General features: G+C 56.9%; 1 protein-coding gene across 2 annotated transcripts; it reads left to right on the top strand.

Moving 5' to 3' along the window:
* The first annotated feature begins 1,354 nt into the window (after positions 1 to 1,354).
* Positions 1,355 to 22,454, top strand: ATP1A3 (ATPase Na+/K+ transporting subunit alpha 3). 2 transcript variants are annotated; one of them, XM_036346661.1, is made up of 23 exons: positions 1,355 to 1,535; positions 5,583 to 5,711; positions 5,811 to 5,870; positions 5,980 to 6,183; positions 7,217 to 7,330; positions 7,439 to 7,573; positions 8,787 to 8,904; positions 9,025 to 9,293; positions 11,315 to 11,513; positions 11,590 to 11,699; positions 11,780 to 11,914; positions 13,948 to 14,140; positions 14,437 to 14,612; positions 14,698 to 14,834; positions 15,130 to 15,280; positions 15,354 to 15,522; positions 18,880 to 19,034; positions 19,111 to 19,234; positions 19,989 to 20,134; positions 20,670 to 20,800; positions 21,183 to 21,284; positions 21,645 to 21,736; positions 22,063 to 22,454. In XM_036346661.1, exons 1-23 carry the CDS (start codon positions 1,530 to 1,532, stop codon positions 22,089 to 22,091), a joined length of 3,084 nt encoding a protein of 1,027 aa, XP_036202554.1. In that variant the 5' UTR covers positions 1,355 to 1,529; the 3' UTR covers positions 22,092 to 22,454. The 2 variants fall into 2 exon arrangements, with proteins under 2 accessions (XP_036202554.1, XP_036202555.1); XM_036346662.1 differs by having other exon boundaries at positions 1,356 to 1,535; positions 5,622 to 5,711.
* Positions 22,455 to 24,103: the final 1,649 nt, after the last annotated feature.

Here is a 24,103-nt window from a genome sequence, read left to right as displayed (position 1 = left end):
TGGCAGGCCTGGGGTATGGATGCCGGCTGTGTGTCTGTATGTGCATACGCATACCAACATGGATGTATGTGGCGTATGGGTGGGGACGTTGGGGTGTATTTGGAGGTGCCACAAAGGTGTACACAATAGTACCCCAATAGATGGTGTGTACAGCATGGGAGGTGTGTGGGATGGCATCGAGTGATGTTTCTGTGAATTATTGTGCTGTGTGAGTCCGTCATTAACAATTAGCAACCATAATTTGTCATTTTGGCACTTTGGGCCTTTGTTCATGCCCAGATATACTGGGGAGGAGCATATGTGATGGTGTGTGTGTGTTGTGTGACCATGCCACAGCATCCACAAAGGCTCCTGTGGTGTCTGGAGGCAGTGAGGCCTGTGGTGTGCGATGACGCTGAGTGTGGATGTGTGTTGGTTCTGTGGGCGGCGTGGTTTTGGGTCTCTATGTGAGCTGGCGCGAGGCCAGATATGGTGTAGTGTTCCGAGGGGGTGTGTTAATCTACATGGCACTTTATGACTGTGATTGTGTTGTGGTGTGATGGTGTGTGAGGTTTGTGCTATGTGCATTTCATTTCTCCGTGTTTGTGAGGCTGGCTTGAGGTTTTGTGAGGGGGCAGTGCAGTGTGTGTGAGTGAGGAGGGTACTGTGATGGTCAAGCTGAGGGGGGGTGTGATGGAGTGGTGCATGTGTGTGTCCCCAGGGTCTGGGCTACCTGGGTGACCGTGGCTGTGGTGCTGAGTGTGGCCTCTGGTTGTGATGTGCCTCCTGTGGACCTGTGCGTTGTGTCTTATTGGATGGCTCTGCCAAGGTGAGGGGCAGAAGGAATACACGCATTGAGGGGCCTCAGGTCTCCTCCCCGCTCTGTAGCACCCCCTCCTCATTGTGGGGTCTCCCTTCCCACTTGTGTCCTCTACAGCGCCCCCTCCTGAGCAGAACCCCATGCAGTCTCCAGCCGCTCCCCCCCTTCACTGCGGACAGAGGTGCTCTGCCCCGCCCCCCCCCCCCCCCCCCCCCCCCCCGCCTTGCTGCGGTGGTGTACCGGGCTTTCCCGCACCGGGTGTCCACCTCCCACAGCCCAGCCCGCCCCCTCGTGGCACACCCCACAATGAGGGGAATTCCGGGGCTCTCCCTCCCTCAGTGCCCCCTCCTCGGAGGCGCCCCCACATTGTGAGGGTCTCTAGGTTTTTCATGGCGGGGGATCTCCGGGATCCCCCTCCTGCAACGTTCTCCCTTGGCGGAGGCTGGGGGCGGGGAGGACAGCTGCAGTACCGGAGGCGGGGCCGGGGGCCGTTCGTCAGGGCGGCGGCGCCCCTGATTGGCCGGCGCCTGTCCCCCCCGCGGGCGCGGGCATATGAGACAGCGGAGGCGGCGGCCGCCGCAGACCCTGTGCGGTAGGGCTGACGGCCGACGGACGCGGACGGCGCGGGCGCTGCAGAGGCCCCCAGCCCGAGCCCGCGCCTGAGCCCACCCGAGGCCCCTTCCCCGGCCCCTTCCCCGCCTGCGGGCCCGTGACCTCTGAAGCCGCCAAGATGGGGGTAGGTGCTCGGGCGGCGGTGCGGTGCGTGTGTGCAACCTGGAGGGTCCAGTTATGCGCGCGCTGACCCGGCCCGCGCTTGCTGTGTCTCCGGGGGAATGTGTTTGGCCACCTGGGTCGGGGTCTGTGCCGCATGTCGGCTTGTCTGTGTGCGGGTCCGCGGGCACGGACCGGCCTCCGCATCCCTGCCTGCCCGATGCTGTGGCATGCCCAGTCTGTGCGTGCGTGTGCTTGTGCGCGCGTGTGAGCTCCTGGCTCTGCCAGGCCCTGGGAGCACCATCTGCCTGCGATTGTGTAGCCCGGTGTGTCTGACCCTCTGCAGCCACGTCTGGGTGTGTCTGCCGGCTGGTGTTTGTGTCTGGGGGTGTTGAAGCCCCTCTGCTTCCTTGGCCGGGTGGGGACCAGATGACCTCTCTTTCTCCTTCCAGGCCTGAGGGGGGAGGGGGTTTCTGCAGTGCGGTGCAGTGCGGCCTGGGGCTGCGGTTGTGTGCAGCCCTTATCTGGGGGAGCAAACATTGGGGTTGGGAGGAGCAGGAGAACCCTGACTGGGGATGGAGTGCCTGGCTGAAGGCAAACGTTTGCAAATGCGTGGTGGGGGGCGGTGGGAGGGGGATCCCGCATGCCTGGCTATGCCCTTGCCTCAGTGTCCGTGTGTCCTTGTCTGTCTGCGAGTCTCTCCAACAGATGCCGCCTCCTTTCCTGGCTGACCACCTGACCCCCAGCAGCCCTGGATTCCTTCCTGAGTGCCTGGGGCGCGTGGGGGGAGAGGGGGGAGGGGAGGGATGGGAGAGCGGGTGGGCTAGGCTGGGTGGGATGCAGAGAGAGGGTCTGGGTGGGAGAAGCTAAGAAAAAGAGAATATGAAGGATGGGGAGAAAGATGGCGGATGAACAGCTGATGGGCCCAGGGATGGAGGTGGGGGATGGGGTTTCAGATCTGTGGATTGAGGTGGGTGAGGGGGGATAGGGAGAAGAAATGGGTGGGGAGAGGAAGAGGGGGTGGGAGTCAGTGATGCTTCCAGGTAAGTGGGATGGAGAGAGGGGACGCCATGGCAGATGGAAGAGAGGACTGAGGCTAAAGGCCTTAGAGAAGGAACTGTGGGGGGCGGGGGTGGGGGTGGGGGGTGGGCAGGAGGGTTGGGGGAACTTAGGAAAAGAAGTGGGGACAAGAAGAGAAGTGAAGTGCTTACATGGAAAGATGGAGAAAAATGCAGGGACAAAGAGATACTCCAAAAGAGACGGAGAAAGAGACAAAGAAAGAGACACGGGCAGAGAGACCTAGTAAGCCCCAGAGAGACAAGGAGAGAAACAGGCTAGAGAGGTGACCCAAGGACACACGTGCTCTCCAGACACAACCTGAGTTAGCCGGAGTGGGAGGAGGAGACAGAAGGCAGTAGGGGAGGTGGAGGGAGAGATGCCCAAAGATGATGCCCGGATACCCTGAGTGGGGAGGGACGGGCTGGCCAGGTACCGAGACTGTGTGAGCTGAGGGCGCCAGGGAGGCGGACAGCACAGGAAATAGCAAGGAGCCCCATAGGCAGACTGCAGCAAGACGGGCGCGCCCCTGCTCTTGAAGGTGCTCCCCCCTGCAGTGCACCCCGCTGGGCCTCCTGCCTTCACTGGGAAAGCCTCAGCTCCCCTCCAACAGATGGAAGCCTGTCCCCAAGGCAGTCTGGTCATGGCAAGGGCAATCAAGAGTCAAGGTCACCCAGCCCCCACCCTCAGGCCCAGGGGTCCAGGCCCCCAAGCCCTCCTCCCTCAGACCCAGGGGTCCAGGCCCCAGTCCCTCCTCCCTCAGACCCAAGGGTCCAGGCCCCAGCCCTCCTCCCTCAGACCCAGGAGTCCAGGCCCCCAGTCCCTCCTCCCTCAGACCCAAGGGTCCAGGCCCCAGCCCCTCCTCCCTCAGTCCCAGGGGTCCAGGCCCCAGCTCCTCCTCCCTCAGATCCAGGAGTCCAGGCCCCCAACTCCTCCTCCCTCAGATCCAGGAGTCCAGGCCCCCAGCTCCTCCTCCCTCAGATCCAGGAGTCCAGGCCCCCAACTCTCCTCCCTCAAACCCAGGAGTCCAGGCCCCCAGCCCCTCCTCCCTCAGATCCAGCAGTCCAGGCCCCAGCTCCTCCTCCCTCAGATCCAGGAGTCCAGGCCCCCAACCCTCCTCCCTCAGACCCAGGAGTCCAGGCTCCCAACCCCTCCTCCCTCAGACCCACGGGTCCAGGCCCCAGCCCCTCCTCTAGTAGACCCAGGGTCCAGGTCCCACTCCTAGGCCTCACAGGGACCAGAGCATCAGCTCCCAGCCTCCCCTAAGGCTTCAGGGATGCACAGCTGGCTTTCTTCCCGACTCCAGCCAGGCCCCCATCTTTCCTCTCCTGCCTCCCCCTTCCTATCTCTACCCTGACCCCAGGAGCTTATATCTCCACATCTCTCCTCCATGGGTCTACTTCTCTGCAGAGGCTGAGACCCCTCCTGGGACTGAGGCTGAAGGAGTGTCCTCACTGTCCCCAAGCCTCTGTGCGCTATGTCAGGCGCAATGCTGCTGCAGGGCTGGCCCAGGGCCAACCCTCCCTCCCACCCCCTGTTCTGTCCTAGAAGCTCTAGGCTGCAGCCCTGCCCAGTAGCCCCCCAAGCTCAGCCTCGGGTCTGGGGGCAGACAGCAGGCAGCTCAGCCCTCTGCAAGGTCACGAGGAGATTATCGCTGAGCCTCGCTGAGCCTGGGATCCTGGCTTGGCCATGGGCCCATGGGATCTGTCAGCAGCCCTCCACCAGCACTCGGCCTCTCCCCACCCCTCCCATCACCGTCCCAGGACACTGCCTTCCCCATCTGCCCAGGCCTCCAGACTGGGACTTGGGTCACTTGCCCTCACCGCATCCAGTCAAGCCAGGCCTGGGGCTTCTGCCTCTTGCTCTTGTGCACCCCTAATCCCAGCCAGCTCCCAATCTGTCCTCCAGAGACCTGTCCAACCTGCTCACAGGAGAGTGGCAGGGACCCACAGCTTGTCAATCAAAGCCCTCAGGCTGGCTGTCTCCCAAGATGTGCTGGGTCCTCTGAGAGACACAGACTGAAACATCCGTGGGGCTGGGGAGTGAGGCCCAGGGTAAGAGACCGGAGGAGAAGACCAGGGCGAGCAACATACATGAGAGCTGGAGCTGGAGGGACAGATGCCAAGCTGGGTGCAGAGACAGACAGACACAGAGAGGAAGATTGCAGAGTGAGACAGTGAGAGACAGGGAGAAACTCACCGAGCCTCACAGAGCAGAGGCAGATTGAGAGATGAAGGCAGACACAAGACCGAGAGGGGCAGAGATAAGGATGCGGAAAGACGCGAAAACAGAAAATACTGACACTTAGAGAGGCTGAGATCCCAGGCTGGGGGCCTGGACTCCTGGGTCTGGAGAAGGAACCCAGAGGGACAGACTCAGCTGGACTCAGCAGACAGAGATGGTTGAAGAGATGGAGACAGACATTGTGTGAGAGACAGAGAGACATAAAGAGCTGGAGAGCAGAGGGAAACAAAAGTCATAGAGAGACACAGGCAGCGAGATCCAGAGACAGAGAGAGAGACCGACAGACAGCATTAAGTGAGGAGTGCGAGAGATCAGGGATAGAAATAGCCACAGAGATGCAGAGGTAGAAGGAGACAGGGGGAGACAAAACAGAACAAGATAGAGAGGCATAAACGAGACCCAGACAAATCAAGAGAAAGGCAGGAAGATACAAGACACAGACACTTGGAAGGTTGGACAGGCCTGGGGAGGGGGAGAAGGAGACAGAGGAGACACACAGAAGTAAAAAGACACATAGAGACAGAAGGGGTGACCGCAGACCTGGGCGCAGAAACAGAGACGCGCAGACACCCAGATGGAGACTCTCAGGGACAGACCCCCAGCAGCACGTGGAGCCAGAGGCGGTGGGGCCATTTGGCAGAGATGAGACTCACAAGTTTGAGAGACACCCAGAGCCAGAGGGAATCCCACCCAGAGACACAGGCTGAGAGACACAGGGCAGGGGAGAGTGGCTCGGAGGACCGGTGCCCCCGTAACCCCTTCTCGCCCGCAGTCTGGTGGCTCTGACAGCTATCGTGTCGCCACCTCGCAGGACAAGAAAGATGACAAGAGCTCGCCCAAGAAGAGCAAGGCCGCCAAGGAGCGCCGGGACATGGAGGACCTCAAGAAGGAGGTGGCCATGGTAAGCCCCGCCCTTGGCACCGCACCGGGTCCCAGACAGGCCCCACCCCAGCCCTGGGCCCCACACTCACATGCCTCCCCTCAAACCCCCGTTCCTCAGACAGAGCACAAGATGTCGGTGGAGGAGGTCTGCCGGAAGTACAACACGGACTGCGTGCAGGTGCGTGGGCTTGGGTGTGGGCTGGGCCGCAGGGGTCCTGGGGTGCGCGTGGAGTGCTGGGGTGCCGGGGCTGCTCGGGGAAGGTTCTGTGTGAGTCCTGTGCCCCCAGGGTCTGACCCACAGCAAAGCCCAGGAGATCCTGGCCCGGGACGGGCCTAATGCGCTCACGCCGCCGCCCACCACCCCCGAGTGGGTCAAGTTCTGCCGCCAGCTCTTCGGGGGCTTCTCCATCCTGCTGTGGATCGGGGCCATCCTCTGCTTCCTGGCCTACGGCATCCAGGCGGGCACCGAGGACGACCCCTCTGGGGACAACGTGAGTGCCCTCCACCCTGCTCTGCACAAGGCGCTTCTCCCTGTCCCCGTAGACTTTTCAGAGCCCACTCCCCTCCATTTCCTCCTCTGCCTTTCACAATCATCACAGGAAAGAACTGGAGAAGGGACAAGGGAAACGGCCTCAGAGAGGCCAAGTCACTTACCCAAGATCACACAGCAGGACACGTAAGCCGGGCTCTGTCCCAAGACTGTGTGATCTTGGTGGCCTCGGGGGCAGGTACCACCAGGGGCTGTGGCCTGAAAGAGCCCAAAGAGAGAGCTTGCTCATGTAGAGACCCAGGCAGACCCAACTACGGGGCTGTCAGGGCCCAGCTACCAACACAGGGACACATGACATGCCCATGAACACAGGCCCACACACTGATTACATATAGATTCTTGCCTGCACACACACGCACAGATACTTACATGCGCAGAGTCAATGCAGTCACGCTTGGGTACAGCCACGCAGCCACCTAGTTCAGGCACACGGGTACAGACAGGCTGATGGAAAGAGACACAGGAACTCGAACACACAGCGTTGCAAGCAGACAAACATGAGGATCAGGCACAAACACACAGTATTCTCAGAAATCAAAACCCAAACAGGAAGCGAGACCAACAGACAGAGACAAAGGTTCACACACAGAGACTCAAACACAGTCCCATAAATTTAAAGCCGGGCATGCAGGCAGTCAGACATACACACTGACCTGAACAGACAGACACACGGACAGACACTAGCACACCCCAGATCCTCTAACACAGACAGAAGGCAGACAGAGATGTACAAAATAGAGAGATGGACAGACCCAGACACCCAAACACTCATGCTCAGAAAGAGGGACTCACACATGATAGGCAGACAGACTCACAGACAAGAGACTGACACACAGACCTTTACATGGACACAGCCCTGGGGTCAGACACACAATTACAAACCCCCACTGACACACAGCTCCCTTCCCAGATTCCACAAACTCGGGGTGGGGCTGGGGAGCGCTCGGCCAGCCTGACCCTGCATCTCCCCGCAGCTCTACCTGGGCATCGTGCTGGCGGCCGTGGTCATCATCACCGGCTGCTTCTCCTACTACCAGGAGGCCAAGAGCTCCAAGATCATGGAGTCCTTCAAGAACATGGTTCCCCAGGTGCGGGTGCCCAGGAAAGGCCAAAGGGGAGGGGACAGGTGGTGGGCGCGCTGCCAAGTGACCGCAGGGAGAGAGGCCGGGAGGTGACTCCTTTCCATCCCTCCCCAGCAAGCCCTCGTGATCCGGGAAGGTGAGAAGATGCAGGTGAATGCTGAGGAGGTGGTGGTCGGGGACCTGGTGGAGATCAAGGGAGGAGACCGAGTCCCAGCAGACCTGCGGATTATCTCAGCCCACGGCTGCAAGGTGGGCCTGGGCCTGGGGCCCAGCTCTGCTCTTCCTGGAGTGGCCAGGAGTCCAGGTCCCCAGCCCCTCCTCCCTCAGACCCAGGAGTCCAGGCCCCCAGCCCCTGCTCCCTCAGACCCAGGAGTCCAGGCCCCCTCCTCCCTCAGACCCAGGGGTCCAGGCCCCCAGCTGCTCCTCCCTCAGACTCAGGGGTCTGGGCCCCCAGCCCCTCCTCCCTCAGACCCAGGAGTCCGGGCCCCCAACCCCTCCTCCCTCAGAACCAGGAGTCCAGGCCCCCAGCCTCTCCTCCCTCAGACCCAGGAGTCCAGGCCCCAGTCCCTCCTCCTTCAAATCTAGGAGTCTAGGCCAAGCATGTCAAATTCAAAGGCTAACATGGGCCAAATAAACAGGGTTTAAGTTTATGTGGTGCAAAAAAACAAAAGATTCAATTTTCATAGAAATGTAGGTTTATTTCGATAGAGACATGCTGAATATAAAGGGCTGAAATAAATAAGTAATCGTTAACATAAAATAATAGAACATTTTAATAAAAATTAATATTTTTTCTTGAACATGAACTTACCAGACACTGAATAACTGCACAAATTAATAAGCGTAACGCAAACGAACCTATTTTTCTTGTTCTCCGAAAGCAAAATATTTCCTGTTGCGCACACCAAACAAGTCAGTCCAAGGCTAATGACGTGGCCATCGGCTGCTAAAATATTCGCTGCTAGTATTGGTGGAGAGAAATGGTGCGCCTGCACGTAAGGCACGTAAGGGAAATGAATGCAACACGATTATAGTAATCAGTCATTAGCGAGCGTTGTAGTTCTTAATAATTATGTACAACAGGATATTGTAAAAATTAAGTTACGAAATTTTTATTAAAACGTTTCTTACAGACCATTATATTGGCTGGGCCGCAAAAATATTCGTTGTGGGCTGCATGCGGCCGGTGGGCCGTGAGTTTGACATGCTTGGTCTGGGCTCCTGTCCCCACCCCGCAGACCCATAGGTGCCTGAGACTTTGGCAGAAGCCCTGTACCCTCTCCATCCATCTGCAGGAGCCCAACCTCTGGCCTTTCAAACACCACTCACCCACCCACCCACCCAGGCTTCTAGCTGTGACCTCAAGGGACACAGACGTCAGCCCCAGTCTCCTGTGGACAAATGGCCCCTGATCCCAGGCCCCGGGCTAAGCCCTCTCTCCTCCACACCCCCCCCCCACCAGGTGGACAACTCCTCCCTGACCGGCGAGTCAGAACCCCAGACCCGCTCTCCCGACTGCACACACGACAACCCCTTGGAGACTCGGAACATCACCTTCTTTTCCACCAACTGTGTGGAAGGTGCGGTGGGGTGCGGTGGGGGCACCAGGTCGGGCAGGGCTGGTCCAGATGGGCTCAGGTCCCTCTGAACCTCATGGAGCTCCTCCCCACACCTCAGCCTAATCCCCTGTGGCCCCACAGGCACGGCTCGGGGTGTGGTGGTGGCCACAGGGGACCGCACTGTCATGGGCCGCATCGCCACCCTGGCCTCAGGGCTGGAGGTGGGCAAGACACCCATCGCCATCGAGATTGAGCACTTCATCCAGCTCATCACTGGCGTGGCCGTCTTCCTGGGCGTCTCCTTCTTCGTCCTCTCCCTCATTCTTGGATACAGCTGGCTCGAGGCTGTCATCTTCCTCATCGGCATCATCGTGGCCAATGTCCCAGAGGGCCTGCTGGCCACGGTCACTGTAAGGCCTGGACTTTACAGTGGGTTTGGGGGAGGGAGGGTTGGGGTTCCAGACCCCTGGGTCTCGGGGAGGAGGACCCTATACTACTGGGTCTGAGCGGGGAGGGGCTGGGGTGTGGATTTCAATGTTCTTGATAAGGGCAACTTGGGTATTTCAGGCTGAGCCTTCTAGATCTTGAATGAGGAGGGTCCTGGGACTCAGAAAACCTCATTAATAAAACAAACAAACAAACAAACAAAAATCTTGAGAAACACTACAAGGCATAAAGGGCTAACAATTCTATCTTTTTAAAGCTAACTCACAAATTTAAGAAGTACACCGTAGTGATAGTGGTAGAAATCTAAAAAAGACATTAAAGCCCTAGCTGGTTTGGCTCAGTGGATAGAGTGTCAGCCTGCAGACTGAAGGGTCCCAGGTTCGATTCCAGTCAAGGGCACATGCCTGGGTTTCAGGCTGGTTCCCCAGTAAAGGGTGTGCAAGAAACAGCCGACCAATGATCATCTCTCTCATCATTGAGGATTCTGTTTCTCTCCCGCTCTCTTCTTCTCTGAAATCAATAACAAATATATTTAAAAAAATAAAAAAGACATTAAAGTAGTTTAAAAATAAGATAACAGTCCCCTTTCCTCCGCCCAGCTGCCAGCCCCCTTATGGAAGTCCGCTCTCTGCGCTCCTCCCACAGACGTGGGCACATTGCAGCATGTTAGAAATTTTCACGCATGTCGAAGGGACGGTCCTAGGAAGACTTGTCTGCCTCTTGATCCTCTTAGTTAATACTAGAGGCCCGATGCAGGAAATTCATGCAAAGGGGATTGGCTCTCACAACCCCTCGAAGCCCCAGCCGGCCCTGGCAGCCTCGGCTTTGTCCAGACGGTCATTCTGCTGTTCGGTCTAATTAGCGTATTAGCTCTTTATTATACAGGATATTAGCAGGCAGAGTTTCCCACTTCACCGTATTTGAAGCTACTCTTGGCCAAAGGCTGTTCACAGACATCGAATACACACACGGGGTTCATGAGAATGTACAGACTGAGCATCAGGGAAATGGAACACTCATGTCAGCTGCACCAGCTCAAGGTCCCCAGAATCCCCTTCAAGACCTCACCCAGCTCCTGCGTCCACCCCCAGGGAAACCCCTACACGGGCCCTGCTGAGGCACAGCTTTCCTGCTTCAGGTCAATTGGAATATTCAGTGTCAATTCTTGTTTCTGGTTCTTTTTTTTTCTGAACATCCTGGTATTTTTTTAATATATTTTTATTGATTTCAGAGAGGGAGAGAGAGAGAGAGAGACATTAATGAGAGAGAATCATTGATCGGCTGCCTCCTGCACACCTCCTACTGGGGATCGAGCCTGCAACCTGGGCATATGCCCTTGACCAGAATTGAATCTGGGACCCTTCTGTCTGCAGGCTGATGCTCTATCCCAGCCGTGGGCAAACTACGGCCCGCGGGCCGGATCCGGCCCGTTTGAAATGAATAAAACTAAAAAAAAAAAAAAAAGACCGTACCCTTTTATGTAATGATGTTTACTTTGAATTTATATTAGTTCACACAAACACTCCATCCATGCTTTTGTTCCGGCCCTCCGGTCCAGTTTAAGAACCCATTGTGGCCCTCGAGTCAAAAAGTTTGCCCACCCCTGCTCTATCCACTGAGCAAAAAGGCTAGGGCTGAACATCATATTTTTGAAATTTATCCATGCAGTTGCCTGCAACAGTAGCTTGCTCTTTTTCGTTGCTGTATAATATTCCATCTTTATTTCCACAATTTTTTTGTCCTTCCTGCTGTTAGTGGGCATTGGGGTTGTTTTCATTTTGAAACTATTGTAAGTGCCGCTGCTGTGGACATTCCAGTACATGTCTTTTGAGACACATTTTTCTGTTGGTTTGTGCCTTGGGGTGGAATTGCTGGGTGACACCTTTCTCCCTGGGCGAGGCAGTCGGGTGGCTGGCGCTCGTGTTGCTGGTCCAATCCTGCGCCTGCCTCTGCCTGTACCTTGCCTGTCCCTGTGCACCCGCAGGTGTGCCTGACACTGACTGCCAAGCGCATGGCCCGGAAGAACTGCCTTGTGAAAAACCTGGAGGCTGTAGAGACCCTGGGCTCCACGTCCACCATCTGCTCGGACAAGACAGGGACCCTCACCCAGAACCGCATGACAGTTGCCCACATGTGGTTTGACAACCAGATCCACGAGGCTGACACCACGGAGGACCAGTCAGGTGAGGGTGGGGTCCAGGTGGGGACCGAGGGGGCCTGGCCCCAAACGTCCCCAGCTGTGACACGTGCCTCCTCCAGGGACCTCGTTCGACAAGAGCTCGCACACCTGGGTGGCCCTGTCCCACATCGCCGGGCTCTGCAACAGGGCCGTCTTCAAGGGCGGTCAGGACAACATCCCTGTGCTCAAGGTGGGTCCGGCTGCCCGCCTGGCTTTGGCCCCGCCCACGCCCGCCCCTGCTGCTTTGCCCTGACAGCCCTCTCTCCCCAGAGGGATGTGGCCGGCGATGCCTCGGAGTCGGCCCTGCTCAAGTGCATCGAGCTGTCGTCCGGCTCCGTGAAGCTGATGAGGGAACGGAACAAGAAAGTGGCCGAGATCCCCTTTAACTCCACCAACAAATACCAGGTACCGGCCTGGGCCTCCTTTCTCTCTGCTGCCTTAGCCGTCAGCCCTGCTGCCCTCCTGCTTTGGGCAGGTTACTCACCTTCGCAGAGCCTTGGTTTCCCCATCTGTAAAATGGGAACGATAGTGCCCACTGGCGGGGAGAGGAACAGAGCTGAGCGAGAGCGAGGTCTCTGCCGGAGCAGGAAGCAGGGGAGTAAAGATCTTCCCGCAGCAGAGCGTGGGAACCAGCCGGGGGTCTCTTTCATTCATTTACATTTTTTTTGAGCAGCCACCGCGTGTCACACACGTGGTTTAGATCCTGGGGGTAGATACCCAGTGAGTCCCTCTCATGGAACTTACTCTCTAGTGCTAGAAAACAGACAATGACAAAGGCACAAGGAAGTAGGGAATATTTCTGCCGGTCATCGTGCTGAGGGTGGGAGCCAGGAGAAGTGTCCCGGGCAGTGGGCACAGTATGTGCAAAGGCCCTGAGGCAGGAGTATGTTGACGTATTTCAACAAGAGCCAGGCAGCCAGTGTGGCAGAGCAGAAAGCCAGGGAGTGTGGTGGGAGGTGAGGGCAGTGGATGCTGGGCAGGTCCTGGCAGGCCTTCCGGGCCGTGGAGAGGACTTGGGTGTGACTCTGCTGGGGACATGAGCCACGGGAGGGCTCTGAGCAGGGGAGAGATGGAACCTGACTTACGTTCTTTGATTTAGTATTTTTTTGTTAATCCTCACCAAAGGATATCGTGTTCCTTTTTCCCGTTGATTTTTAAAGAAAACAGAAGAGAGAGAGGGAGGGGGAGAGGGGAAGAGAGAGAGAGAGAAACATTGATGTGAGAGAGCCGCATCAATTGGCTGCCTCTCACACGAGCCCCAACTGGAGCAGGGATAGAACCTGCAACCCAGGTACCTGCCCTTGACCGGAAATCAAACCCTCGACCTTTCGGTGCACAGTCCGATGCTCGAACCACTGAGCCACACCAGCGAGGGCTTGACTCACATTTTCAAACAGCTTTAGAGAGATTAATTCACATGCCATAGCTCACCCATTTAAAGTGTGTAACTCAGTACTTTCAGTATTTTCACAGTTATGTGCTGTCATCTACACAGTCAATTTTAGCACATTTATCACCTCAAAAAGAAACCCCACTTTCCTTAACTGTTGCCCTCAACCTCGCCCCCTCCCCAAGCCTTAGGCCAACATTAATCTACTTCCTGTCTCTATGGATTTGCCTGTTCTGGACTTTTCACATAAATGGCCTTTTGTATGTGGCTTCTTTCACGCAGCATAATGTTTTCAAGGTTTATCCATGTAGCAGGGATCAGTGTTTCGTTCCTTTTCATGGCCGAATAATCTTCCATTGTATGGATAGGCCACAGTGTTTGTTCCTGTCGGCTACTGTGCATAAGGCTGCTGCAAACATTCACGGTACAAGTGTTTGGGTGGGAGCAGTTTGCATGTCTCTTGGGGGTATGCTAGGGGATGGCTGGGTCACATGGTAACTCTACATTTTGGGGAGCTGCCAGACTGTTTTCCAAAGTGGCTGCACCACTTCCCGTTAACTCACATTGTTAAAGGACTTGTCTGCCGTGGGGGAGAAATGCTGTGGGGCAGGGAAGGCTGAATGGGGCTTCAGTGTGGAGGCTGCTGCGATGTCCCATGTGAGAGGTGGTGGTGGCCTGGAGGTCAGAATCTGGGTGCATTTCACAGGTGAGCCGACCAGATGTGGGGAGGCCCAGATGTGGGATAAGGAGGCGGGGGAGGCCAAGGGCAGGGAGAGAGGCATGCGTCCTGTGGACAGCTGGCATTTCTGTGGGAAACTCAGAGGGGCAGAAATGTCTACGGTAGCGACAGAAACTGGCAGGGGAGAGCAGAGCTCTCTGCAGGGTCTGAGAAACATTGATCTCAGCTAGAGGTGTAGCTAGCACCTCTGTGGGGGCTGCCTGTCCTGGCGCCCCGGCTCCGGTGGGGCTGGGGTCCTCTCCCTGCCGGTTTGGGCAGCTCCAGGTCCCGGTGAGGCTCAGGCAGTCCCACCCTCTCCCCTGTCCCCAGCTCTCCATCCATGAGACCGAGGACCCCAACGACAACCGGTACCTGCTGGTGATGAAGGGCGCCCCCGAGCGCATCCTGGACCGCTGCGCCACCATCCTGCTTCAGGGCAAGGAGCAGCCCCTGGACGAGGAGATGAAGGAAGCCTTCCAGAACGCCTACCTCGAGCTCGGAGGCCTGGGCGAGCGGGTGCTGGGTGCGCAGCATGGGTGGGGCTGAGTTGGAGCGGGAGCGAGGGCGGGGTCCTCTTTGGGGGTAAGGACGGGGTGACACTGCCCAGAGCTGGCTCAGAATAGGGCCTCCCAGAATGCACCCTGAATGAATGAATGAATGAATGAATGAATGAGAGGGGATGACAGCTTAGGGGATGACTGTTGGCTGGCTGGCTGGCCCACTGGGGATGACTGCTGGGACTGGAGGCCAGGAGCCGTGGGGCAAGAGGCCGGAGGCCCGGGGTGGGAGTCCTCATGCCCGCACCGTCTCTGCCGCCAGGTTTCTGCCATTACTACCTGCCTGAGGAGCAGTTCCCCAAGGGCTTTGCCTTCGACTGTGATGACGTGAACTTCACCACAGACAACCTGTGCTTCGTGGGCCTCATGTCCATGATCGACCCGCCCCGGGCGGCCGTCCCGGACGCAGTGGGCAAGTGCCGCAGCGCAGGCATCAAGGTGTGGCCAGGGGCAGCTGGGGGGACAGGGCTGGCGCCCCAGGGGCCAGGGCAGAGGCTGGACCATCCCCAAACAATGCCCACAGGTCATCATGGTCACGGGCGATCACCCCATCACGGCAAAGGCCATTGCCAAGGGTGTGGGCATCATCTCCGAGGGCAACGAGACTGTGGAGGACATTGCCGCCCGGCTCAACATTCCCGTCAGCCAGGTCAACCCCCGGTGAGCACCTTCTCCCCAGGGGGCGGCCGGCCCCCTTCCTGCCGGGCCTCCTCTGTGGACCCAGCGCCCTGGTCCTGTTCCTCCTCCGCCGGTGAGGACTGCAGGCTGGCGTAGCCTCACATCCCGGCTTTGCACTCACGGGCCCTGTGACCTTGACCAAATCACTCAGCCTCCCTGAGCCTCCGCTTCAGAGCAGGTCCTCTGCCTCCCCGTCTGGGCTCTGGCCTGCCGGCTCCCTGCCCATCGGCTGCTGCACCACTCCCCACACATCCTGACCACTCCCGGCTCTTCCCAGGGACGCCAAGGCCTGTGTGATCCACGGCACCGACCTCAAGGACTTCACCTCCGAGCAAATCGACGAGATCCTGCAGAACCACACGGAGATCGTCTTCGCCCGCACGTCCCCCCAGCAGAAGCTCATCATCGTGGAGGGCTGTCAGAGACAGGTGGGCTGCGCCGGGCTCCTCCGGGGGGGCCCGGGCCGGACTCCGGCAGCCTCCTCACCCTCTCTCCCTGCAGGGGGCCATCGTGGCTGTGACTGGGGACGGCGTGAACGACTCCCCCGCGCTGAAGAAGGCCGACATCGGGGTGGCCATGGGCATCGCTGGCTCTGACGTCTCCAAGCAGGCGGCGGACATGATTCTGCTGGACGACAACTTTGCCTCCATCGTCACGGGTGTGGAGGAGGGTGAGTGGCCGGCGGCCCTGGACACGGGGTCCCTGCATGAGGCTGGGGAAGGGGAAGGGGCCTAGGCCAGGGACACATGGCAAGGAGACCCCGGAACCCCACTGTGACCAAGGAGCCCGGGCTTCTCCTTTCAGTCTCCCTCTCCCCGGGGTTGGGGCTTCCTGGGGTCAGGACCGAGAGGATGCCCTCCTGGGTCCCGGCGTTGCCCAGCGCAGGCCCAGGCTGGTGAGAAGATTCAGAAGCATTTTTAAACCCTTGTAAGTGCAACCACGGGAGCAGAGGGTCCCGCAGGAGCCCTCACCCATCGGGGGTCAGGGGCCTGGAAGCCGCCCAGGACCACGTGGGCAGTGCCAGGGAGGGAGCTACAGGCAGAGGAAGCTGAGTGTGTGAGACAGGGGCCCTGGGAGCCCAGGCCACACAGCCCGGGCCCCACCTCCTGACGGGTCTTGATACAGCCACCGATGGGGCTTGTTCTCCTTTTTAAAAAATGATTTTTATAAGGAGAGGAAGGGAGAGGAAGAGAGAGGGAGAAACATCAGTGTGAGGGCAACATCGATGGGCTGCCTCCTGCACACCCCCTACTGGGGATCAAGCGGGCAAACCAGCAACCTTTCGGTGCCCGGAGGACACTCAGCCAACTGAGCCGCACAGGCCAGGCTGGGGCTTGTTCACGTTTAATTTTATTCTGAACGTCAAAGTAGCTCATGGTAATTATCTAAAATGTAGAGAAGCGTGAAGAAGGAAGTTGGAACTGCCCGGAACCTCACCACCCACAAGTAATCACTGTTCGTACTGCGGCGTCCTTTCTCCCAGCTACTCTCTCCCCATTGGAAATGTCCCCCGTGTAAAACATTATGTGCAAGAGAGAATTCAAACAGGAAAGCTGAGCCTCAAATGACACATTAAGTGCCCTTTCCCTTGTCTCCTGCCTGCCAGAGGACACCATGGCTAACCCTGTGCATCTGCGCGTATGCAATGCACACACACATGGACATGCGTGCTCACGCCTTCCAGACATTTACTAGGATCCTACTTTATGCATCACGCAGGCTGCTGGAGACACAGCTGTGAGCAGAGCAGGCTGCTCTGTGGGAGAGACAGCTTTAAGTTCACCAACAAATAAATGCATAACTGCACATTGCGATAAGTGCTAAGAAAGAAAGTAGGGTGCTATGACAGAGACTAACGGGGTTCCTTCCCCCTTAGAGAGGGAGGACAGGCCTCTCTGGAGTGACAAAAGCAGAGTTTAATTTCTGTGAGGGGACGACCCTGGTATCTCCAAAGCAGAGTGAACAGCATAGCGAACCCCGCTGTCACCGACACCCAGCTTGGACAGTTACAGCTCATGCAGATCTTGTTTCACTTCCCCTCCCCCACTACACACCCTGGATCACGTTCAAGCACATTTAAGTAATTGTTTCATCCATAAATGTCTTAGGATGAGATACCGCTAGTTTGTGGAGAGCAGTGCATGCATTAGAGCAGTGGTTCGCAACCTTGGCTGCACATGAGAATCACTGGGAATCTTTTTTTTTTTTTTAAATATATTTTATTGATTTTTTACAGAGAGGAAGGGAGAGAGATAGAGAGCTAGAAACATCGATGAGAGAGAAACATCGATCAGCTGCCTCCTGCACATCTCCTACTGGGGATATGCCCGCAACCCAGGTACGTGCCCTTGACCGGAATCGAACCTGGGACCTTTCAGTCCGCAGGCCGATGCTCTATCCACTGAGCCAAACCGGTTTCGGCGGGAATCTTTTTAAAATCCTGATTTCTGGGCCTCATCCTCCGGAAATTCTGTTTCTTTGGTATGGGGTGGGGCCACAACATTAGTAACAAAGAAACAGAATTTCCGGAGGATGAGGCCCAGAAATCAGGATTTTAAAAAGATTCCCAGGTGATTCTAATGTGCAGCCAAGGTTGTGAACCACTGCATTAGAGGGAAAGGGAATAGCAGGTGTAAACACCTAATCGTCTTATTGTTACACAAAGGTGATCAAACCATCCTTACCTGCCTGCAGCCTGCTTTCCTGTCCCTCCTTTTTTTCTTTCCTTTTCTTTTTATATATATATATTTTTTGGTTAATCCTCACCTGAGGATATTTTTCCATTGATTTTTAGGGAGAGTGGATGAGATAGGGGAACACAGAAACATCGATGTGAGAGAAACACATCGATTGGTTGCCTCCTGCACAAGCCCTGACCAGGGCCCCGGGCCAGGGAGGAGCCTACAACCAAGGTACGTGCCCTTGACTGGAATCGAATCTGGGACCCTTTGGTCTGCAGTCCGACGCTCTAGCCACTGAGCCAAACCAGCCAGGGCTCCTGTTCCTTCTTCACGACATATCTTGTTGCTCTTGTCTCTCAGCACATGAGCGATGGTGGAGTGAGGGGCTGGCTGGAGTCGTCTTTAGTTTCTTGGTACTTTGTATACACTGTACTGATTGAATTTTTTAAAATATATTTTTATTGATTTCAGAGAGGAAGGGAGAGGGAGAGAGAGAGAAAAATATCAATGATGAGAGAGAATCATTGATCGGCTGCCTCCTGCACACCTCACACTGGGGATCGAGCCTGCATGTGCCTTTGACCAGAATCGAACCTGGGACCCTTCAGTCCGCAGGCCGATGCTCTGCCCACGGAGCCAAACCAGCCAGGGCTATTGGATTATGACATGGACAGTAAGGTGGGCAGCTCAATGACTTTCACACATGTACACATCTGTGCAACCACCAGCCCCTGGAGTTTCATCAGGTCCCCTCCAGCCTTTATCCCTGCTCCCAGAAACAACCACTAGCTTGTCTTTTGGCTCTATAAATCTTTCAAATCTCATCTAAATGGAATCATGCAATATGAAAGCTTTTGTGTGTGGCTTTTTTCACTCAGTGGACCATCTGTGAGATTCATCCATGGAGTTGGGTGTGACCCAGCTTGATCCTTTTCCTGGCTGCATGGTATTCCACTGTGTGGATGGGCCGGTGTATTTATCCACTCCCCTGTCGATGGACATGGGGTCGGTTCTGGCTTTTGCTATCGTGACTAACTCTATGCTGAGCATCCACACTTGCCTTTTGGTGGACAGAAGCACCGATTTCCCTTGGGTAGAAGCCTAGAGCAGGTTGGCTGGGTCAATAGGGAAGGGGAGATTTAACCTTAGAGACTGCCAAACCGTCTCCCAAAGCGGTTGTATTTCAAGAACGGTTTGGACAGGGGTAAGATGGTTGGACGTTTGTGTGGACAGTGGGCAGGTGAGGAGATGGATTAGCAAGGACCCGTGAATTGGGCAGGGAAGGGGCAGAGGGAATAGGGTGCTATGGTGTGAGCACCTGGGGTCTGAACCTGTCCCTGCCGCAGGCCGCCTGATCTTTGACAACCTGAAGAAGTCCATTGCCTATACCCTGACCAGCAACATCCCTGAGATCACACCCTTCCTACTGTTCATCATGGCCAACATCCCACTGCCTCTGGGCACCATCACCATCCTCTGCATCGACCTGGGCACTGACATGGTGAGCCCACAGCCACGCCCAGGGCCCTGGGGGCAGGGTCCCTCACTCCCCGGCTCACCTGGCCTCTCCCGCCCAGGTCCCTGCCATCTCATTGGCATATGAGGCTGCAGAGAGTGACATCATGAAGAGACAGCCCAGGAACCCGCGCACTGACAAGCTGGTTAACGAGCGGCTCATCAGCATGGCCTACGGGCAGATTGGTGAGGATCTGGGGACCCTGTCTCGGCTACGGCTGTGGGCCCAGGACCTAGCGCAGTGCCTGGCCCACTGTGGGCACCCAGAAACCTTGTGCCGGATGAGTGGAGAACAAGTAGGACTTGGTGCTGCAGGTCTGGAAGAAGCGGCTTACAGATGGGTGGTGGTCACCACAGTGGGGGACAGGCCTGGAGGGGGGTGCACCCGGGGGGCGCATGGGACACTGAGTAGCAGAACAGGGTTGGCCCCAGGCTGCTCCCCCACCTCCGTGATGGGAAGGATGAGACAAGCCTGTGAGCTCTATGAGGGCATTTCTCTCTGCCTCCTCCTCAACCTGCTGCTAGAGGTGATGTGTGCTGAGCCTTAGAGGGGCTGAGCTCCCCGTCACTGGGATGTTCCAGGAAGCAGAGGCTTCCCGGTGGTGATCAGAAGCCTGGGGAGGTCATTCCTGCACGTGGTTAAGACTCAAGCCCAAGGGTCCTCGGGGATGTCCTGGTGTTCAGGGGGCCTCGTCAGGTGGGAGGGGGCCACCAGGTTATCCATCTGGGGAGCCCTTTCCCCGAGGCTTCTGTCCCAGGTGACCCATCTCAGGCGCTCGCCACCAGACGGGCCTCTGAGAGCCCAGCCCAGGATGCTGTTTAGCAAGAGGACAGGCGGCCCACCCTTCGCCAGGTGGGGGTCTCAAGAGGCCCCCGAGGTGCCGTGGGCTGGCTGTCGGCCCCCTGAGCCTCTCCGCGCCTCCCTCTCTCCTCCTCTCAGGGATGATCCAAGCTCTCGGAGGCTTCTTCTCCTACTTTGTGATCCTGGCAGAAAATGGTTTCTTGCCTGGCAACCTGGTGGGCATCCGGTTGAACTGGGATGACCGCACCATCAATGACCTTGAGGACAGTTACGGGCAGCAGTGGGTGAGTGGGGCTGGCCCCACAGCATGGCAGGGGCTCCCAGCCAGCGTCCCCCAGGCAAGCTGTCCTGCTTCCTACGACGGCCCTTCTGCCCCAGAGTCCAGATGCAGACCCTTGCTGGACACGCAGGGCCTCCGGAGCCCTGGGCCCGGCCTGTCAGGGCCTGGTGCCCCCGGGCCACACACTCTCTGCCCTGCCAGGCGGGACACCTTCGCTGCCTTCTTCCCATCGCTGTCTGCCCCTTCAAAGTTCACTGGTGTCTGTCCCCTCGGAGGCCCATGGGGTCCTCGACCTCCTCCCACGCCCCTCGATGCCTGGGATGGTCCCTGGTCCCCAACTGACGACTGGGGTCACCGTTAACCTCTCCTTCCTAGTACATCCTGACTTCCCATGGGGCATGAGCCTAAGAGGGGAGACCTTTCTGAGGTCCTGGGGGACCCCAGCGGGACAGTCCCTGCTTCGCCCGGGTGCAGACGGAGCCTGGGGCCGGGCCGCAGCCACACTGACTGCGTCCTGCACGCTGTCATGGCTCTTGCAGACGTACGAGCAGAGGAAAGTGGTGGAGTTCACCTGCCACACGGCCTTCTTTGTGAGCATCGTGGTCGTCCAGTGGGCCGACCTGATCATCTGCAAGACCCGCAGGAACTCGGTCTTCCAGCAGGGCATGAAGTGAGGGCTGTGCGCGGCTGCCTCCCCTCCCGCTGTTCCCGTTTTCTGCCTCTCAGTTGATCCCTCTCCCTCTCTCTGCATCTCTGTATCTCTGGGTGTGTGTGTGTGTGTGTGTGTGTGTGTGTGTGTGTGTGTGTGGTCCTGGGTCCCTCTCCAGATCTGCTTTACCTTTTCACGCACCTGCCTGCCTCCGTGTCTGTCGCGGTTTCTGCCTTCCTGTCTTTATCTTTCATTGTGGCCATCTGCCCGGATCCCTTTTTGCCTCTCTGCCTCTTTCTGTCTGTGTCCCTGTGTCTCTGTGCCGGCCTCTCTGCCTGCCTTGGGGGTGCCTCTGTCTGTGGGTGGGTTAGGGCTGCTGGTCCAGCCCTGCCTGTGCCTCCAGGAACAAGATCCTGATCTTCGGCTTGTTTGAGGAGACGGCCCTCGCTGCCTTCCTGTCCTACTGCCCCGGCATGGACGTGGCCCTTCGCATGTACCCTCTCAAGTGAGTGCCCCTCACACTCCCAGGACTTCCTGCCGCCGGGAGGACCCTACAGGAATCTCCCCAGGGGCCACCTCACAGGCCCCCTCTCTTGGTGTCTCCCAGAACCCCCTTCTCTGGGTCCCCACTGCAGCCCCTGTTCTGCAGCCACTAAACCTCCCCCCCACTGTGGGGTGTCCTCACAGTGGGTGCTCGGAAGAGCCCGGCCCGCAGCCATGGCCGAGGTACCCCTTCTTGTGGGTAGGAGGGGTCAAGGGAGAACCCCCTCAGGATGCCCCCCCCCCCCCCCCCCGTCTTCTGGGACTCTGCCCACTGCCCCATCTCGGCCCCACACTGACGCCTCCTGTTGTCCCATCTCCGCAGGCCCAGCTGGTGGTTCTGTGCCTTCCCCTACAGCTTCCTCATCTTCGTCTATGACGAAATTCGCAAACTCATCCTGCGCAGGAACCCCGGGGGTGAGGGGCTACAGGGGCAGAAGGGCGGGGCAGAGGAGTGGCTGAGGGAACAGGCAGGCACAGCGGGCGCGGGGCGGGGCGGCACCCCAGCGGCTGGTCTGGCGCTAACCTCACTCTCTGTCTCCCCACCTCCCTTCTATGTCCTCGTCTCTCCCTTCCCTTTCCAACTCTTTCCTCTCCCTGCCTCTCTGGGCCTCCTCTCTGTCCTTCCACGTGTGTCTCTCTCCTTCTTGGTTCCTTCCTGTGTGTGTGTCTCTCTCTTTTTCTCTGTCCTGGTGCTTCTTTCCATGCTTGTCTCTCTCTGTGTCTGTTTCTTTCCTCTCCAGGTTGGGTGGAGAAGGAAACCTACTACTGACCTCAACCCCACCACCTCACCCATCTCTTCCCTGCCCTCGAAGCCCAGGAGAGCCCCCTCCAGTCCCCCCAATTTTGTATTCTCTGGGGAGGGGTCCTCTCTCCCCTTGGTCCCCACCTTGGCCCCACCCCCTCAAAGTATCTCCAGCCCTTTCCCTCTGCTGGCTTCTCTCCCCACCCCTCCCTACCCCCGTCCCCGCCTCTCTCCTCTCTTTTCTGTGTCTCTGTTCCTCTCCCTCTCCTCGCCTCTACTTCCCAGCCCCCGCCCTGGGCTCTTTTTTACTCCCCCTCAGCATCCCTCACCCTGGCTGATGCCATCTCTGGTTCTGGACAATTATCAAATATATCAGTGGGGAGAGAGAAACGTGTGTTGTGCTTGCTTTCTGGGCTGGAAGAGGCGTCCCCCGTGCTGGCACACGGGGCTGGGGGTTCACACAATGCCAAGAACATGGACTGGCTCCAGCTTGGGAGGCACAGGACCTCAGGGTTACAGTGAAAGCAAGTAGCTTGGATTCGACCGGTGACAGGCGATGGGTGATGGGATTGTGGGATCAGAACAGGGGAGAGGAAGAGAATCACACTCTGGATCCTCTCATATTGGAATAGGACCCCAGGGAGGCGATGACAGTGACAACGTGATGATGTGATGGTGGTGATTCATTGAGCATCCACTCTGTGCTCTACCCTCTTCTAAGCACTCTATGTATATAAACACATTTAATCATCACAGGTATGAGGCACAGAGAGGGAAAGTGACTTGCTCAAGGTCACACAGCAGAGAGGAGACAAATCTGAGGTTTGTAGAGGCTATCCAAGCTCTAAGTCACTGTGCTATTTTTTCTCTCTTTTTAAATTGATTTGAGAGAGAGAGAGAGAGAGAGAGAGAGAGAGCAGGAAAACATCGATGTGAGAGAGAAGCATCAATTGGTTGCCTTCCGTAAGTGCCCCAACCAAAGATCAAACCCAAAACTTGGGTATGTGCCCCGATCGGGAATCGAACCTGCCACCTTTCGGTGTATGGGATGACACTCCAACCAACTAAGCCACACTGACCAGGGCTCGCTCTCTCTTTTTATTGAGATAAACTTTCATATAGTGAAGTGCACAAATCTTAAAGGCACAGCTCAGCAGTGTAAAAAATTACATCCACGCTGTACAACGGGCCGGTGTGGCTCCGTTGGTTGGAGCATCATCCCTTACGCCACATTGTCGCATGTAATCGGTGGCCCACTCTTCATTGCTGCGTGGTATTCCACGGCGTGACTGTAACAAAATGTGTCCGTCTTTCTGCTGCTGATAGACATTCGGGTTGTTTACACTTTGAGGGCTATTGTAATTGGTGCTGCTAGGAATAGGAACATTCTAGTATTGACACATTGGGTACATGCATAGCAATGAAACGACTGGTCATGGTGTAGACCAGGGGTGGGCAAACTTTTTGACTCGAGGGCCACAATGGGTTCTTAAACTGGACCGGAGGGCCGGAACAAAAGCATGGATGGAGTGTTTGTGTGAACTAATATAAATTCAAAGTAAACATCATTACATAAAAGGGTACGGTCTTTTTTTTTTTTTTTTTAGTTTTATTCATTTCAAACGGGCAGGATCCGGCGGGCCGTAGTTTGCCCACGGCTGGTGTAGACTCTGTTTAGCTTTAATTGAAACAGACCTTTCCCAAAGCTCTTGCGCCATTTTGCATTACAATCGTGCATGAAAGTTCCATTTGCTCCACATCCTTGTCAACACTTGATATAGCCAGTCTTTTGAATTTTAGCCATTCTGGTTGGGCAGGTATACCACTTCCCTGAGGCAGCCTTTCTAACACAGCCCGGAGGAGTGAGTCAGAGGAGGGGCTGGGGCCAGGATGCTGAGTTCACAAGTGTGAGTGAGTGTGTGCACATGTGCACTGCACAAACAATGCTGAAGGAGTGCCTGAATCTGAGGGGTGGGGTTGCATGAGCCTGGACCTTTCCTAGGGAGGCTGCAGAAACTACTTTGTTCATCAGGTACCAG

Source organism: Myotis myotis, unplaced genomic scaffold (genome assembly GCF_014108235.1).
Source record: "Myotis myotis isolate mMyoMyo1 unplaced genomic scaffold, mMyoMyo1.p scaffold_m19_p_19, whole genome shotgun sequence".
Classification (NCBI taxonomy): Eukaryota; Metazoa; Chordata; class Mammalia; order Chiroptera; family Vespertilionidae; genus Myotis; species Myotis myotis.
This window is presented reverse-complemented; position numbering and strand designations above follow the sequence as displayed.